Source organism: Carassius gibelio, chromosome B3, assembly GCF_023724105.1.
Source record: "Carassius gibelio isolate Cgi1373 ecotype wild population from Czech Republic chromosome B3, carGib1.2-hapl.c, whole genome shotgun sequence".
Taxonomy (NCBI): domain Eukaryota; kingdom Metazoa; phylum Chordata; class Actinopteri; order Cypriniformes; family Cyprinidae; genus Carassius; species Carassius gibelio.
In genome coordinates, this window is record NC_068398.1 from 22,812,964 (window position 1) to 22,831,910 (window position 18,947).

At 38.0% G+C, this 18,947-nt stretch overlaps 2 protein-coding genes across 6 annotated transcripts in view; one reads left to right on the forward strand and one right to left on the reverse strand.

Moving 5' to 3' along the window:
- si:ch211-157c3.4 (Lipopolysaccharide-induced tumor necrosis factor-alpha factor homolog-like) lies at positions 1–4,185 on the forward strand. Of its 2 annotated transcripts, none has more exons than XM_052549830.1 (5): positions 1–88; positions 1,480–1,550; positions 1,704–1,814; positions 2,418–2,586; positions 2,675–4,185. In XM_052549830.1, the coding sequence occupies exons 2-5, from the start codon at positions 1,505–1,507 to the stop codon at positions 2,787–2,789; spliced, it is 441 nt and encodes a 146-aa protein (XP_052405790.1). In that variant the 5' UTR covers positions 1–88; positions 1,480–1,504; the 3' UTR covers positions 2,790–4,185. The 2 variants fall into 2 exon arrangements, with proteins under 2 accessions (XP_052405790.1, XP_052405791.1); XM_052549831.1 differs by lacking the exon at positions 1–88 and adding an exon at positions 103–165.
- Positions 3,967–18,947, reverse strand: part of usp7 (ubiquitin specific peptidase 7 (herpes virus-associated)) — a 25,555-nt gene continuing 10,574 nt past the window's right edge. For 3 of the 4 annotated variants that reach the window (XM_052549825.1, XM_052549829.1, XM_052549828.1), the window contains exons 8-31: positions 18,882–18,936; positions 18,673–18,753; positions 18,493–18,583; positions 18,180–18,262; positions 17,678–17,787; positions 17,137–17,314; positions 13,474–13,618; positions 13,163–13,293; positions 12,805–12,939; positions 11,569–11,670; positions 11,351–11,456; positions 11,102–11,194; positions 10,917–10,984; positions 10,317–10,417; positions 10,074–10,227; positions 9,931–9,998; positions 9,737–9,845; positions 9,551–9,628; positions 9,323–9,423; positions 7,489–7,588; positions 7,221–7,340; positions 7,016–7,087; positions 5,457–5,547; positions 3,967–5,365 (exon numbers count right to left, since the gene is read on the reverse strand). In XM_052549825.1, the coding sequence (XP_052405785.1) occupies positions 5,259–5,365; positions 5,457–5,547; positions 7,016–7,087; positions 7,221–7,340; positions 7,489–7,588; positions 9,323–9,423; positions 9,551–9,628; positions 9,737–9,845; positions 9,931–9,998; positions 10,074–10,227; positions 10,317–10,417; positions 10,917–10,984; positions 11,102–11,194; positions 11,351–11,456; positions 11,569–11,670; positions 12,805–12,939; positions 13,163–13,293; positions 13,474–13,618; positions 17,137–17,314; positions 17,678–17,787; positions 18,180–18,262; positions 18,493–18,583; positions 18,673–18,753; positions 18,882–18,936 (2,479 nt within the window). In that variant the 3' untranslated portion in view covers positions 3,967–5,258. The remainder of the gene's footprint in view (positions 5,366–5,456; positions 5,548–7,015; positions 7,088–7,220; positions 7,341–7,488; positions 7,589–9,322; positions 9,424–9,550; positions 9,629–9,736; positions 9,846–9,930; positions 9,999–10,073; positions 10,228–10,316; positions 10,418–10,916; positions 10,985–11,101; positions 11,195–11,350; positions 11,457–11,568; positions 11,671–12,804; positions 12,940–13,162; positions 13,294–13,473; positions 13,619–17,136; positions 17,315–17,677; positions 17,788–18,179; positions 18,263–18,492; positions 18,584–18,672; positions 18,754–18,881; positions 18,937–18,947) is intronic. The other variant, XM_052549827.1, reaches the window with a different exon arrangement.

Below are 18,947 nucleotides of genomic sequence, written 5' to 3' on the forward strand. Positions count from 1 at the left end.
GTGGAGTAGCCGGGTGACTATGAAAAGCTTGTAAACGCCATAGAAACTGGTTTTAGTCTAACCATCAGTGACAGCCTCAACAAGACAGGTAAGAAAGCTCCCTGCTCAAGGGAATTTACTGACTAGACTGGCTGACGTTTTGGTGCGCTTGGTTACATTTAAGAGGTAAAAATGAGCTCAGATGTTATTTTGAATTGTTTGTTGGATTTAATTAGAAGGACAAATATTGTGCGGCTGTTGATTAAGGTAATTTGTTTTTTACAAATGATGAATACAACAAGTGAGTCACCTTAAGGATTCAATAAAATGAGAACTGCTAACTATGCAGAGTTTCTGGACTAGTACAAGCCATAATATAGAGTTATTTTAAGAATAGTAGAAGAGTTCAAATAAGTGGAAATGTTCATAAATTCAAGCGTCAGATTTTGAGGCCTTGTTATGATCTGACTTTCTAACTTCTCTTTGTTATGAATGGACAGCAGGAGTTAGAATGAATCATTTAATAAAAAGATTTTGGCCGCTGAATGGTGCTTTTTGGCTGAGTGTGTTTTAGCTGTAATAAAACAATTGACGCATTTCGGCTGTTTGACGTTTCCAGGCCACCTCCTACTGATACACACCTAAACATGATCAAAATAGACTAACTATAATTTTGAGAATTATGAAATAAATGTATTGGAAATAGCCTATTTGATATTCTGGAGCCAATCTGATATATTTGGCTAGAGATCTCCCTGTTTCTTTTGAAAATGAAAACAAGATTCCATTTTTAGAGTAAATCTAAACAGAGATTTTTTGCTAAATGATTGCAAATGACAAACTCAGGCTGTTTCATGTCCAAATGATCCCTCATCAACAGTTGCTGGAGCAGTTTTTTGGTCTATATGACAGACAATATGATATTGCTGTCGAATTAGTAAGTTTAACCGGCTCTTATTTTCCATGAGAAGTGCCAGGGTTTGATTATTGGAGTATTAGTAACTCAGTCAGACATGCAGCAGAACAACATTCCTCTTCTGTCTTTGGGTGGACGTCTGTATCAGTCAGTGCCTGCATGGGCTTGTAACATTACTGTTGTCTTTTTGTTCACTAAGGCGTTTACCATACCTTGAAAATAAATGCCACTTGACTTGTAATATGTTTGCGACATTTTTAAGTTTGAGCAACAGAAAACTGGCAGCTATGCATATGTTGATAATTAGTGAAAAAGAGGAAATGAGCGTTCAGGTTATTTCACTGAGAAAGTCAACTGTTTTCTTGGCGTCTGCCCATTTCAGCATCTTTCCTGAGAATGTTTCTCATTTTTTTTTAACTTACCAGTAAAACACAATACAAGTTACCAATACATAATCACATTTACAGTATATTAGAACAGTTTTAGAGTGTGACTTTTTTTCAGTTCAGTTTCAGTCATTTTAGCATGTGAGAAATATATCGTTAAACTTCATGTCACATACTGAGACTTCTATTTTGTCCCAGCGGTTTACACCCAGCCAAAAACAGAATGAGCACTGACGGAACCAGGAACCCCCCTCCGTATATCATACCAAGTAAGTAATGCGACTCATGATAATGGAATATGACTAAACACAGGCAAGCCAGTGTGTGTGCAACACATATCAAATCCTGAAATAGATATATATTTCAGAAATATTGATATTCTGCCTGTATTTTTATTTTTTTTCTCCGCTTGGCATTAACAGTAGAGGGTGAAAAGGGCTCCAACGTCAAGGTCTACAATGTGCACACTCCGTTCACGCCACAAAGCTCCACTATTAGAGATTCTGGAATCCAGATGGAATCAGCCAGACCTGGTGAGTCTGTTTCCTGTCATTAATCTTTGGAAAACTGTTCATTGTAAAAATCATGTGGAAAGAATTACCCATGTTTTGGTTGATAATGCCTGGATTTTACTGCATACCATATTGGATAGTTGCAAATGTAATTATATTGCTTTTATACAACACTTAAATGAACCTAATATGTGCAGGGTTTATGGAATTCTGTTTCTGTCATGGAATAAAGATAAATGAATAGAATCTATAAAAAGACTGTGAATGAAAAGATCCGTGTGAAACAACTGACCATTCTGAGAAATAAAAGTCAGATTTGTGAGATGTTAACATGGACTTGTGAGAAATAGTCAGCATTATGAGACAAAAATGTTACAATTGGTAAAAAAAATAAAAAAATATTTTACGGTGGAAAAACAAAAACAAATGTACAACACAGCATTACTTGTAACTTTGTGACAATCGAGTGTTCATGTCTAGAACGACCCTCTAGTCCCAACGTTCTACTAAATAAATTAGAAATACAACAAATTATTGGACGAAATCTTATAAAATGGTAAAGGAGAAGCAGATCAATAATAATAAAGAAGACTAAACTTACTAAAACTCATTCTTCTCCTGTAGTTCAATCAACGGAGACCAAAAACAAATTCGTCAGCTATGAATCATATGAGCTGGGTCGCAATCCAGGAATGGCCACCTGCACCAGCTGCCAACAGCAGGTCTTAACCAATGTCACCTACAAAGTGGGAGTTTACGCCTGGTTGATGTGCTTACTCTTCATCCTGTGCGGGTAAGAGTCCATTTGAATTGGCAGCTAAAAAAAATCCAAATCTTGTGTGCATCATCAAAGCCAAACTGACCGTCTTCCTCATTTCCAGGTTTGTTTTGTGCTGCTGTCTGATTCCGTTCTTCATGAAGTTTTTCAAAGACGCCTATCACACATGCCCGAAATGCAATAAGATCCTGCACATTGAAAAGAAGCGATGCTGCTAACCCCATCCCATCCCTTCCCCAATTTAAACACCACTCATGGATTTGTGTTGTACCTTACACTACATGAAGGACTGGAGGACACTTTCATGCCAATGCAGACGTCATCTAGTATAACGTCTTTCAAAGCTTTGCGATCTTTGAGAACCTTTTGGTGTTCATCTGGCTTAGGCTTTATTACATTATATTACATAATACATTACATTATGAAATGAATATGAATAGTCTACACAGTTTTGATTGTATATCTATAGGACTCTAAGGGTTCAGAGGGCTGAGGAGTTGGTGGAACCATAAATGACGTGATGTAGTTATCAGTAATTTGGGCATCGACTGCACCATTTAAAACAGTTGTTCTCAACCAAGCCAACTTCAAGTGGACTTTAAGATGACTTAAAAATGATTTAAATTAAGAAGATGCAATAATTGAAAAGTAAAAAAAAAAAAAAAAAACTAAAAAGCAAGATATTTATTTTCTGTTTACTCTAACAACTTTTTTTGTATTATTCATTGAAGAACCAGGGTTCCCACATAAAGGTTGTTAGTATTGATGGTTCTTGGTCATGAAGAACCTATAATATCCATTGGATAAAAGGTTCTTTAGATTATTACAATTAGAAAATTAAAGTGTTAAAATGAAAGATTATTTGGGGAACCAAAAATGGTTCTTCCATGGCATCGCCATACATTCATCTGGACCTCTTTTTTTTTCTTTTAAAACACCATCTAGAAGAGCCAGGATATATGAGGCGTCTTCATTCGAAGGTGCAATGTCTAGAGTTTAAAAATGCTGCATAAGCAATTTGTAAAGAATATACATTTTTACAGTTACGTCAAATTTTGTCAGGTACAACCTGTTGCAACGTTTTGAAAATTGTGTGCAACGGGAGTCGAAAAGGTTGAGAGCAATCAATTGAGAATGCACCAGATCTCTTAAATAAAACAATGGAAATCAGACTTCCAAAATTGACTTTTTGAATTACCCTACTGCTCAAGCTGACTTGTTATCGTTTAGCGATTTATCACTTCTGTAAAAAGTCTGAATCTTTGATCATGTTAAATATGTCATATGTTCATTTAAATGATCTTAAACGTAATAATATAAAATTGAAATGTGTCTGTGCAATACCTTAATGTCAATCTGAACACCATGTTGAGTCAATTCTTCCAGGGCCATGGCTTTAGCTTTTATAGAAAATTTTATTCAACATACATTTTCCAGCAAAAAGGCAATATACAGGAAGAGTTGTCATACACTGCTGCTACACGGAGGAATTAGACTGAAGAGAGAAGAAAACAAAAATCAAAAATGAAAGATGTGATCTGCAGGTTTTCTTTGTACTGCACTTAAACGAGACAAACTGCGGCAATTAGTTAAGGAAAAAAAAAAAAAACTAAAGACCAAATGAAACTGTCAGGATCCGAAATAAAACTACACACAAATGAATATGAACATCTGAATTGATCTGTACCCAACAATTCGGCGTTTTTAATTTTACATGTTCATTCTTTAAATATACAATTGTAATTGATTTTACAAAGCCAACTATGCACTAGGGAGCATTCCTTCGGTGCTTAAAGAAAAAAAACAATGGTATTGGTTAATGCTGGTTTCTTAAAGTCCCGAACCAGTCTTCTATACGTCTGCAACCTCGTGCCAACAAACAGTACAACAAATCTGGAGCCGTCAGCAAGCGACGCCTCCCTCCACATCAGAATAATCCCACAGCCAGTGACAGAGGAGCTAAAGAATGGGGGATACAAACCAAAGGGATATGCAAATCAAACTCCAGCCAAGATTACATTTAACAGTGCTGAGAAATGTAAAACCTTGGATATTAAGTGCCAACGTGCAAGATGAAGTACAGACAATTTATTTCATTTTTATTTATTTTAAAACGGATGCTGTGGCTCTTTATTATACAGGATTTCCAGAGAAGACAAACTGAATTTCTCCAACCAAACTTAAGTGTGAAAGTAGAATCGTGTAAACATGAAAATGGACTAGTTGCACTAAGGGACCAGAAAATAGACAACCATGTCAGGGCAACTAGCAAAAGCTTTTTTTTGTTGTTGTTGAAGGATGGAGGAACCCTTTTAATCGTCTGGAAATGACAAAACTCCTCTTTCCATCGCCTCCACCTCACAATGCAGCAGCTTTCTTGCCGTAACAATTAAAAAAAAAAAAAAAACTAACTTAAAAAGAAAACCAAACAAACAAAAAATAAAAATCTAAACAAAAGTCTAGGACATACTGTTCCCCCTTTCTTGTTAAAATCCAATTCATTCTTCCAGACAAACAGGCAGTCAATAGTTAGAGAAGCCAAATCGAACAGCCTCAAAAGGAAAACAGGAGCATCAGCAGTCGCTCCATTAGCTGAAGACGGTGTACCCAGACAGCAGGTGTTAAACGTGGTGCACACAAGAGGTTTGGTTAAAGTCTTTAGTATGGTCGGTTACAGTGGGGGCTTGTCAGTTGTGAATCTTGATCGCTTTTTCCAGATACGTGTAGCGACCTCTCTTTGGAGCTTTGTTGAAGTGGTCGAGCCCTAACCAAGGCCTCGGGTGCGACATGTTCCCTGAGTAAGGACAGAATACAGCCAAGTTGGCACCAATGTAAACACAAGGTCTACTGATTGAGACTACAGAGGTCAAAGGAGCCTAACATACCTGGCTGTGGCTCAAAGTCTTTCAGATTCACCTCGTAGTCTTCCTCGTTGATATACTGATGCCGGCCCATCATCACGATTGCAAACTTGAACTAAAAGAAAATGAAAAACAGAGGTTTAATCTTGTTTTGATGTCAACTCAAATGTAATTTTATTTTAATGAATAATCATATACTCAATCTGGACTACGATCTGCTAATGAGTGAGCAATGGTCATTTTAATTTTATGTATTCATTTAATTTGACCTAAAATATTTACTGAATTTGAAAATTTACACACATTTGGCATAGACATTTGTTTATATATATATATATATATATATAAAAACACTACTGCTCAAAAGTTTGGGATCAATAAGATTGCATTTATTTGATTAAAAATATAGAGGAAAAAAACCTGTAATCTTGCAAAATGTTATTACTAAATAAAATAATTGTTTCTATTTTAATATACTTTAAAATCTAATTTATTCCTGTGATGCAAAGCTGAATTTCCATCAGACATTTTTATCTGCATTTATACTCCAGTACACAGTAAGAAATCATTCTAATATGCTGATTTATTATCAGTGTTGTAACATTTTGTGCTGATTAACATTTTTTTGGAACCTGTGATATTTTTTCTAACAATATATACTAGGGGTGTAACGGCACGTGTATTCGTACCAGACAGTTTCGGTACAGGTCTTTCGGTACGGTGCACGTGTCTACCGAATGACCGTATGCAATATTTTGTGTACAGAACATAGGTACATTTTCGTGTTTCCAAACGAACATATTACGTCCGCGTTCAGCGCAAATCCCGCCCTGCAGCTGATTCTAAAGCTGGTGACACACTGGCTGCGTGGCGTGAGCGGGCGTTTCTGCTGCATGTCAAATGATTGTAATTCAAACGCAGCTCCCATCGGCATTTAAACAGACCTTTGCTCTTAATTCTGATCGGTCCAACGCAATAACGAAATCTGAGCAGGTCTAAAAACTGAAACTGCTTATGCTGCACTTTACACTTTGGAAAAGTTATATATATTTTTTTAATATGAGCAGGCCTACAAGCTGGGATTGGTAATGCTGCACTGTAATTCATTATATTTTATGATATTGGTACCTGCTATGCTCTGCTCACATGTGCTGATAATAACTTTGTAGGACTAGACATTTTTGGTTTCGGTTTTCAATAACCTACAAACAAGAATAATAAAACAGAACATTTTTATCAATCATTAAATATCTTGGATCCCTCATCAAGCGAAACTAATATCTGATTATGCACTTGCCAAGCAGGAAATGGTTTAGCCGTGTCAAGTCTCAAGGATGTTACCTGTTCATTCTTTTAAGTCCAAGGTAGTTTATGATTGATGCTTCCCTATCACTGTTTATAAGACAGTGCCACATTGTGGAGCCAAGATGAATTACATGACATGAGAAATTCAATATTGTTGCACAGTAAAACATAAGATAAACATACCTTTGGACAACAGTGCTCAGAGATGTGCTTTTAAGGGTTAATGTGCAAAATAGTTCCAGGTTGAAAAAAAAAAACATTTACAAAGCTTCTCTTACCTTTTCAAACTCTTTCTCCTGAATGTCAAGCATGCTCTGAATTCTCTTCATCACTTCTCTGAAGGGTTCCCCCTGCCACAGTAAATGCACACATTAAAAGGGACACGACACATGACACATAAAAACTGAACAAATGACAGCCATCCACCTACACGGCAAAAGAAAGCGGCAGCTGCCCACCTACACATGCACTCAGCTAACACACCTGACGGATCTTGAGCAAAAAGGGAATTCCGAATGTGCCAAAGACTTCCTTGTGGAAATGTGCAACTGGAATCAGCATTTCATTCTCCTTGTCCAGGTCCACCTGGTCGAGAGGGATTTCCTGTCATGAAAGAAATGGAACTTATTTCCAGGGGAACAGCATCCACAAAAGAGGCATCTCAGATGCAAAATCATTTTAAGAGGCTCTACAAGGGAACAGATCCTTAGTTGTGTACATCAGTGTATGATAGGCTTCAGCTCTTCCTTACCTCTATTCTGAATGTTCGACTGGCTGCTGGAGATAAACATTCTAGCAATTCATCTTCCTGGTGAACCCCAATGATTTTGTAGCTGACAATTTCTAACAGCCTACAGAGAGGGCAAAAAAAAAAAAAGTACATGGTTGGCAATTGAATTGCCATTGGCTAGTACATCTTTTAAGGGCAGGCAAGTATTATTTAATAAAAAATGTGTAAAACAATACTTTACACTTCAGTAATTAGAAATAAACTTAATCATGTTTGAATGCATATTAGTCATTTTAACTGAACTGGTGGCGCTTTTTTGATAATTCAGTGTAAAAAAATAAATAAATATAACAGATTGGGAGGGGAGGACACCTGACAAAAATACTAATAAGATGATAATAATAATAATAATACAAATTCTACTAATAACTATAAAACACACTAAGGATTACTAAGGATTAATGAGCTGCTGTATTCATGAATATTAATCAGGTTTTGTGCATTCGTTCAAACTGATTTGCTGAAATCAAAGCAGGGATAATAATAGGTGAGCACCAGCCAATGAGATTGTCATTTGAGAATGAGCTCCGCCTACTACCAGATAACCCGGCTGAAGATTTCCAAAAGGAAAGCCATTATTTTTGACAGGAAAATACAACAAAGAATATCTTTTACATGTAGTGCATCAATTGTCTCTCTCTCCCTGCAAGAATGAGAAAAACGACAGAGTCGTGTGCCCTTCACACACTAGAGATTACAAGTGCGTTGCACATCCATTCAGATAAACTGAAAAACAGCACCGATAGCTTGACAAGACAATGAAACTCTGAAGGGTTCAGTTAGTGTGTTCGGCAGCGAGTGAAAATATATACATGTGCTAAACTTATAACTCTGCTTCCAACTCTGGTGAGTCAAATCTGATAATTTCTAAGCCATTGGCTAATATAAGACATCATTTAGTCGCCCAGAGTGAAGATTTAGTCGCATATGCGAGTGATTCACTCACAGTATAGAGTTGGTTAATTTTAGCAGTGAATTGGGTCAGAATTATGGACAGAGTGACTCAATGGACGGCAGCAGTGTCAATGAGTTATTAATGTTTGACCAGTCTGTTATCCTTTCTCATGCAATGTCATAAAAACAAGACATGTTTTTGTAGAAACATTAGGTATGTTGGATTAACTATAAATTGAACAATTACAATGCCTCTGTCCTTTATAGTGGGGGGCTTAAAAGATTTATGGGAAGTTTTATGCAGCACACTAGGTACGTGCACACTACTGTTCAAAAGTTTTGGGTCAGTAAGATTTTTGATATCAAATGGTTTAAAAATGACAGTTTCAAATAAATGCTGTTCTTTTGAACCTTTAATTCAAAGAATAAAAACAAATGTATTCGTTTGCTCTTTCAACACTGAATTTAAAATGTTTTTAGCACCCAATCAGCATATTAAAATGATTTATGAAGGATAATGTGAAAAAGATTTTGCCAACATTCTGGGGGGAAAAATGCTTTAAATATATATTAAAATACAACATTTATTTTAAATTGTAACTTCATGTCACAATACTGTTTTACTGTACAAATTTTTTTTAATAAAAATGACCTCACAAATCTTTTCAATTACTCCAAAAAAAAATCTAGCACAAACAAGGGTTTTAAAATCATTTCAATATCACAAAAAAACAGAACAAAATAATTAAATAAAGATCCATTTGCTGACTGCAAAAACCTCAAGAGCCTCACGACCCATTTTTAGCGCCCTCATGGAAAGTCCCTTAAAGCCCTCTCAGAGCAGACTCGAAACAGAAATCCCTGATTAATGAACAGTGCACTGATTTGAGAACACACAGACCTCAGCTTCTCGGAGCCTTTGTCAGACAGCTCCACTGCCTTTTTACATTCCTCCAGAAGGTCCCGAACACAGCCATGCTTGTCAGGGTATAGTGTGATCTCCTAAGGTGAGGGAGAGAAAACATTCACAATGATGAGTGTGCAGAACATCGTGGAAACATACATTACTGCAAATGGCTGGCTGGCATGACGGTATACTCGATGTAGAATCATTGCAGCAACTCCTTACCTCCTCTCGAAACATACTGTTGAGCCAAATGGCTTTGAAACTCCTCCTGTTCTCGAAGTCTGTGATCTTCATCTTGAGCTGTGGGGAAGCAAAACCATGAATAAATCAGATGTCCGGAGCGTAACAGCTTAGAAGATCTCATATTTCCTTAGAGGAGCGCCAAGTGCAAGATAAGGCCTCTCTCACCTGCTGGTAGTAGAGCTTCTTAGGCTGCCGGGGCTTGAAAAACTGCAGCAGGTCTCTGAGAGTGCCTTCATAGTTGTGCCTGAGTGGGTTGCCAGGGCCATCTCTGTACCTGAGATGAAGAAAAATGGAGTTTTAGGAATGAAAACGGGGAAAAGAAGCCACACTAAACTGGAAATTAAAATTAAAAGACGTACCCCTGTGACTTGAAGAACTGTAGGAGCATGGGGTCAGTGTTTAACCTCTGTGCAACAGTCTTTGCCACCTGAAAAATCAAATATGAGATTATTTATCTTTTAAATGTTACTGGCACATTCTGATCTAGTTTTAAAAAACCCACCTGGAAGTAGTTCATTCGGTTCGACAGTGTCACAACAAAGCCTGGGTCATTGTGAATGGTCTTGTCACAGAAGATGACATCCACACGGTGGTACAGGTCTCTGAAGTAGTCTTTTGCAGTAGGCAGCTCACTGGTTTCATTTTCAGGATCATCCCTGGTGGCGATACAATAAAAGAACAATCAATTTCAAGGCCCTGTTAAGCGCTGTAATATGACTTGGGAGTTAAGACAACGAATACTTACTTCTGGAACACAATTATGTCTCCGTCCATCAGCTCATCCAGAGCCTTGTCCAGGGAGACGTCATAGTCTTGTATTCGCTCCGTTAAATTCGGTTTAACTTCCTGTAACAAAGAATGCATCATGTTTTAGCGATAGGTTTCTACGTAAAGCTGACAGAACACTTTTACACTAACCATTACGAATGAACAAAATAAACCAACACTCAGTTTAATCTGTACATTTTTTTAAATGTTAATTTTTATAAAATGTTGAAACCCATAGTGATGCTTAATATTTTTGTGGATTCTCTGAGGAATAAAAAGAATGAAAGAACGGCATTTATTTGAAATAGTGAAGACATTTCTGATCAATTGAATGCGCCCTTGCTGTATGAATAATTCATTCCTGAAAAGTAGTGTACATACACTGATGTTCTAATGCTTGATTTGACATTTTATTGTATTCATTCACAGTGTTCGGTTTTTATTTGATAAATTTTTTTGTAATATAACATTACATGGGGCAATTGTCCATTTTATTACATGCATCTCTAACCACTTTCTATACAAAACTCCAAATGATAAATGCATCATTATGAATTCAGTGTAAACCAAGTCTTACCTCATAGAGGATAAGGCTAGTTCCCTGCTGAAACCCTGCTCTTTCACACATAATGGGCAGCAAGCCTCCTGTTTGGGTCAGGGTTAGAGCAAAGCAAGCAACAGGAAGGCTCGACATCAGTTTAATTAGATCTTGACGCAAACTTCACGAGAACAATCCTATTAGCCATAGCTTTGAATACTCACGTATTTTACAGGATATAGGTGTGTAGATATGTCCACAATAATTTAAGCTTCTGGTTTTTGGATCATACATCTTCAAGAATAACATAACATCATCTGAAAATCCAAACAAGGTTAAAAGGCTGATGCTTTCAGAACTAAGACATTTTGTAGATCATTTTTGCTCTTCAGTAAAAAAAAAAAAAAAAAAGCAAAATATCAATTGCCGAAAATGGTTCTGAATTTATTGCAAATGCACAAATTGAAACTCACGGTCTTTGTCGAACTTGGGTAACGTTGCACCGCTGGCGGCCATTTCTGGATCTACAGTTTCCAGAAATATTGTCCATGGGTTCTCGTTATCGCTCAAGTCGATCATCTGTTTGTGAAAATGAAATGAAAAGCTTTATTTTCACATAAAGAGCAACATAAGAAACACAAATGACTTTTTTTAAAAATGGACATTTAAAAACATGAGTGCACAGACTTACAGACTTGTTGCAATCTGCTTCATAGTCTAACATGGCTGGCCGTTTAGTGCCGTTGCTTCTGGCCTGCATTGGCCACAGCCTCATCTGGTCCTGTGGGAAACCCTGAAGGACAAACAAACATGAACACACCAGAAAATAAATGCAGCTACTCTGACATTAACTTAACAAATGAGAATTTAAAAGAACCTAACACAAGCTTGCCTAACAGATCAGTCAGAACAATTCTTACTGAGCCAAATTTCTGAAAAGTAGTGTGTATACAGAACAACAATGTTCTGATGCCTAAATTGACAAGCTAGAATTAGAAAGTGATGTGGCTTTTGTAGCAGGATTCTCTTCTCGCGGTTTGCTCACACATTTGCTGTATGACGTTAAAAGCACATTTTTTTTACACGGCTGGTTGACAGTCACCATGAAAAAATTCAAAACATTAATAACTGCTTTGAAGGTACGGTATTATTAACTGCTTTGTGAAGTTAAGACTGCAGAGTTCATCATTACGAGTCATATTAAACCATAAAAGGCAGCGGCTATTTGCACCGTGTAAATAGCGGCAGACGCCATTTACACTAAGTGCAAATAGCTATAGATTGTTTTTACATTTATACTACTTATTGCAAATACTGGCAATAATCTGCACCTCAGTATTGTAGTACATTATTAAACAGTATGCAATAACTTAATTCAAATTATCAAACGGATGCCACCTTATTGGGACAATAAAGCCCTCCCTACACCTACCATAACACTACCCGATACTTTTTCAACTTTTTGATTACTTAATTTTAATTAAAAATATATTCTTTTCTGATGCGATTTGAAATTTGAAAAGAGAGAGAGAAAAAAAGTTTGTCCTATGGCGGATTTGAACCAGGGTCGATCACATCAAAATGAGCTTGAAACACATTTCACCATCTTCACCACTGGAGCTGACAACGGTCTTTTGTAATGTTGACTAGCCAAAATCACACGTTGGTGGACAGAGTTTGTGTAAATAGCCTCTCCCAACAACGCGGGTGTAAACAGACACCCCGTAAACAAAAATGGAACAATGACAAATGTTTGTCGCCAACTGACAATTTGCTGAACAAGAAATCTACAGTTGCACAGTGCAAGTATTTAATGGCTGACATTTTGGAAAGGCCTTTTGCATCATCAAATAATTTTCTAGATTTTGGTCAAGAAAAGGATTTAATCAGATGTCATCAACAGAAATTGTGTCAAGTGAAGTCTCACCATGGTCTGTGAGAGGTTCTGAACAAACTCAGCCAGAGTGGAGCTCTTCAGAACTTTGAACACTGTGTATTTTACTTTCTCTTCATCATACATGTCATTGCCCTGATGCCCACAGAACTGGTCTTCTGTCACCATCTACAGGAGCAAAGAGCTAATATTTGTTAAACAGAAACACAAAGTAGAACACAATTACATAGAGTCCACTCTCAGGGTCTAAACTTAATAAAGACGTGTCAAACAAGACCTGAAAGGACCCATTTTACCTGCCCCACCAAGTGGACTAATACAACTTCCTTTCAGACAGAACATTTGAATAAACAAACTTAATGTTTTAATCAGACATTATGTGACTCCATACCTGTACTTGCATGTAAAGGTGAGCCTCCTGCCTTTCTTTTCTCTTCTGGGCTTCCACCCTCTTCTCCTCCTGCAGCCTCTCAACCAGCTGCTGAGGAATATCCACATCAGTGACCGGCTGCAAGACCTCACCTGGACATGACAACAGCACTTATGAGCACAGATGGACATAGGACAAACGCAAGCTGTGTAATACACAACTAAAAACAGGAGGGTTTTCATATGGGGAATTACCTCATGCGCAAAAAAAAAAAAAAAGTAGCATCACAAATGATCCCCACAGGAGGTATAAATATATCTAATGGCACTCACTGAGCTTAGACTCTCTGATGTACACCAACATGTAAGCGTTGGTGCAGTGACGCACTGACAAGTCGTCATCGTGACCACCGTAATTGTGCTCAGTGGCCTCTTCTTTAGTGCACCGTGAAACAACGTCATCATCAAATTTACACCACTGCAACAGGGAACAAACAAACATTACATCTGGAAAAAACTTATGAAAGCACATGGGAATGAATTCCATAAACAACTTCACAGAAGATCAAACAAAATCTATGTCACCAGACTAAAAAAAAAAACAGATACAAAGCAGGGCTCCAGACTAACAAGAAAACTGGTGGCACAATCACCTGATTTGGTAGCATTTTCGTTGGTGCGTAATGTCTTCTTAGTGGCCTTTCCTTTTATTTAACAAAAAGTAGAAAAAGGAGATAATTCGAAAGGAGAATAAGGAATAGAACACAAGACCGAACACCGCACGTAAACTCCGCCTGCTGAAGCTTTGTTGCCATAAGTTGAGCGTTGCCCATGTAGCATCAAGATGACAAAGGCTACAGGATATTTTTAAAACATTTTTATAAGTACACTACCAGGTCAAAATTTGGGTTGGGTAAAAATAGATTTCATTCACTATAAACATCCTTTTCAACCTTAGGCATACACACTTTCTGGCGAAAGTGAATCTAGCAGCATGTGTGTAATGTGGTCAGCTGTACTACTTGTCCCTCTTAGGGGCCATTCACATATCGCATCTTTTGTGCGCACATTTTCGTTATTTCGTTATATCCAATGTAGGCGCGCGGTATGCGCGCTCATAATGGAAGCGACGCGGTCGCGACGCACACGCTTTTTCCAGGCGCGTCCGCACCGCATCGAGTTAAAAACATCTCAACTTTTCAGAGAGCCGCAAGCGCACCGCGGGTCATGTGACAAGAACCAACCAATCAGCTGCATCCTTTCCCATGACAACATTGAAAGCTCAGCCAAGATGAAGGAACAGCTGACCATAGTTGTATATGTATTGCCATTTTGAAATAAATTTAGTAGCAGAGCTACTGCAAGCGATTTTTAGAGCTGCAAATTCATTTATCCTTTGCTGAAATTTCCGCGTCTTCATGGAGAGAGCACGTCATGGTTGCTTAGCAAAGGCAGACGCCTCAGGGGCGCAACTGCCCGAGCGCTTTGGAAAGAAGTAGAAAGCGGTGCGCCTAGTGTTTTCCACATGTTTTTAGGCGTGATGTGTGAACGGCCCCTTATTCTGCACTAGTACAAACATGCACACGTTGCGCTTTTTGCTTTGAGTGCTTCTGTATTATATGAGTGGCTTTGAATATAATTCACAGCTCGTTTCAGATATAAAAAAAATAAATAATTTTAATAAAGGAGCAGCTCTAATGCTATTATATTAAAGATGATGAACCATAGAGCAAATAAATTAAAGTAACAAAAACTTTATTCAGAGAAAATATTTCTGATTCTTTGTGGGCATAGCAAAATAGTGCTAGTGGCGAAGCAAATCCGGCGGAACCTTTATCTTAATTTCGTTATTGCCAAATACCCATCTTAATTAAAAATTTATCATAATTTTATTTGTTAAAAAAAGACTCGATTTTATTGGTGCGTTGGTCTATTTATAGGCTAAATGAGCCTAGGCCAATTTGTTAAGATGTCACAGAGGACTTATTTTATTTCTTTATTCCAACTTCCAAGTGGTGTAGTCTACGTTTGTCATGAATAAATTGTTAAAACATGTTTAAATGACTCATTCTTGACAAAAGGCAAAAGAGCTGTGTGTGTGCACACATTTGAATAACGTCGGGCTGAAAACGGGTTTTGGGCTTTAAAAAAAGCTGTCAATCAAAATTTACTTGTCGGGCTCAGGTCCTGTCGGGCCTAACTTTTAAGGCCCGATTACAGCTCTACTACAGGCAGTCATTAAGACTAAAGGCTTCCCAAATAAGTATTGATAGTTGTTTAAAAATTGACATACTAACAGCGGTCTGAAAATTGATTGATTGTAAACCATTACATACCTTCCTATCAAAGTTATCCAACATTAACAAGATGAATTTGTTCTGACACACAGTATAACTCGGAGTTCGTGTCATATATTATATTACCATCTTCTAAACTATAAAGAATAAACTGTTTTTTGAAAATGTGAAAAAGGTTGAAGGTGTCCGAATAAATTTTGGTTTGACTATCTATTTAATAAATGAAGTTATACTACTGGGGCCGTTGAATGCTTGAATCTGATTTGCTGACGAACGCTCTGAGGTGTGCTATTTCTTTCTGGGAAACACACGATGAAATGTAGTTCCTGGCAGCTCTTTTGACCGAATTACAGTTCCATATCACCTCACATAGTTAACTGTAATAATGGTCACACAGTTTGCACAAAAAGATGTTGTCCATGCTGCCCTGACGATTTTATCAGTTAGCCTATATAGTGTAGCATCTTAAGGCTGGTTCACACGGGACGATTTTAAAATTGTCAGCCGATTTTCCAAACCTGAGAGACCCACACACACGGCAATAAAAAAAATCACGGGTCTAACAGTTTTGGTCGTTCAGTGTGTGGTGTGCAGCCACACGGCAATATCAACACATCACACACGAACCGATTTGACTCCCGAGCATTCCCAGGTCAGACGGGAAAATCGCAAAATCCCTCGAGATCAAACGTGACTTTAGAGTAAACAATCATGGCGGACGAAGAGGACGCAGTGGCCATAGTTTGTGCTTTGTTTTTAACAGAAAAAAACATAAGAAAAACAAGAAAAGGTGATGGTCAAAGAGGTGGACACAACACGAGCATGGACTATACTTGCTACATCATGATATGGAGATAAGTTGATATTTTCTCTCATAGAAATGTTGTTACGTACTACACAGATTAATTACCGTTGAAATAAACGTTCATTTATTCGTTTCCATGTACTCTGGTGGACTGCAGTTGTGGATGTAGTTATGCCCATCGACTTATTTGTATTTGTTATATTATATACGCTGGCTGTTTTGTACTTCCTCACCGCCTTGTCACCTCGCTTTCTGATTGGCTACACGCCACAGTCCACAGGCTGCGTGATTGTTTGTCCTCGGGGGACACCACACATGAGAAGAAATCGGGCCAAATAAATCCAATATGTTGGATATCCCCGATTTGAGATCGGAGCGGTCCCGACATTCTTCCGAGCAGAGGAGAGCAGTCTTAACACACCACACATGGCAGGAATATTTGATCAGATTATTTTACGATAATCGGAGCATCCTAAGATTGTCGGAAGGGGTGAATCGGGGCTAAAATCGGCCTATTTATCCTGCCGTGTGAACCAGCCTTTAAAGGCTACACACGACATTTCTCGCTATGAACATGTTCCTGTGATGGCAAAGCAGCCATTTCTCCAGTATTCACTGTCACAAGATCCTTCAAGAAATAATTTTTATATGCTGATTTAGTGCTTAGGAAACATTCCTTATTTTCAAAGAAAACAGTCACTGCTAGATAAATTAATGCTTAATATGCAGAAAACACCAAAATTCAGTCTCAGTCTGGAGCCCTCCAATGTGTTAAGGTTTTACTCTTACAATATTGACAAAACATTTCATGCAACCACAAGCCACCCACAAAATCCAACCCGCTAACCACCAAACCAAAAAAAACTAGAGACCCCTGAAAAGAAAGTTTCTCACTATTGGTGCGGTGACACTCACTTTGCCGTCTCCTTTAGGATTAAGGTAGACGACGTAGTGACCACCGTGGTTGTCTCCGCTGTGCACCAAGACGGCGTGGAGAATGTAGTTGGCTGGGTCTTTAACATCTGGCTTCTGCAGAAACTCATCCAGAGGTAACTGCTCTGGGAATTCAAACCTTTGGTGCACAACATCAAGTATCAGGCTCAGCCTCCATTTCTCTTACATCATACGAGTGAAAGTGACCAAGAGATTATGGAGAGTGTCTCTTTAAATGCACCCTCCAGTCCATATTCAAGTAGGTGTTCAGTCGACAAACATCATTTAGTGTCACTCTCAAAGATATTTTAAGAGCGTAATCTCCCTCTCTGCATGGCACACATTTATTCAGACCACCCATAAATCACAATGCTTTTTTCAGCCATCACTAAATTTACTTCAAAAGAAATATCCTTGTCATTACATCACAAAAACAACAGACCTTACACACAGATTAGAACAGTTTTACATCTACACATTAGGGGGTAAAACATTTTTTTACCTGTCATTTATCTTAATATTTTGGTCAGTCTGAGGGTCGTACATGAACCTCATGAGCTGTAGGTGCAGAATAGGAGGGAAGGTCAGGAACTTTACACCCTTCTCTGCTTCCTAAAAGACAAATGAACCACAAATAAGGTCAAATCTCCAGTAAAATTAATTTAAATATGCATCAGGCACAACAAGATGATACTAACTGTATAGAATTAAGGCACAGTCACATCAAGACTTCAACAACTTTTTGTCAAGTTAGTCTGTTGCCCATCGTCAATCGGTTATCAATGCACCACTTAGCTATCACTTTTAATAGCTGGTTTAAATTAGTGAACACTACAAATTTGCATGTTAACTTCAAATTGAATCCCAAGTGTAGTGCACATGGAGAAAATTTCACCTTGTGTCCCTCACACGAGATTCCAACATCTTTTGAGATGATTAAGGTAAATGTGACATCACTTTTAGGGTTTGTTAACACTGAAGGGTGATGTATGCAAACCCCTCACCTGTAGACCATGTTCCCCTGCATCATATTTGTTATCCCCATCCAGCTGTTCCACTGCCACATAATCCTTGAATGACTCAAAGACTGCAGGGCAGAGAAGGTGCATTAGTAACCTCAACACAAGTATAGCAGATACTGTGTGCAGTCCTACACAACATTATTAAATGGTATCTGAAGCAGTCTGAGCTGAATGTGTTGATTTTGTCCTGGAAGATGTCGGAAAATGTATACAATTACAGACCACATTAGAATAAAGGTCTTCCTGGAACAGAAGGGAGGACAGAAGACAGCAGATCAGAGAAAGCCACACTTACTGTTTTTCTTTCCTTTTATGCTGAGTTGGATGTCGTAGTAATCCTCTATTCTTTCTGACCGATAGTCCACATGCTTACACTGGATGTAGGACTGAAATTAAGAAAACACCCAAATGTGGTGAGGCTGAATAAATGAATCCGATGTAGAGCGAAACCACAGAGAGAGTCCTGGTGACTTACCACCATCTTGCCTCTGAAGAGTTTTGGGATTGTGCCTTCCACACAAGTTCCTTTCATCTTGTTCTCCACATTGTCCAACAGCTAAAAAAATTAAATGCAATGGTTGGACCCAAATCATGTTCATCTAATCTGACATTAATAATCCCTCAATTGATCAAGGAGTTAAAAGAGAAGGATCCAAGGGGATCCATGGAGGTCAGGCTACTCACCACTCGGCACAGTTCCTGTACATCATGCTGCATGAAACTGTCTAGAGTCTCCCATCTGTAGAAACA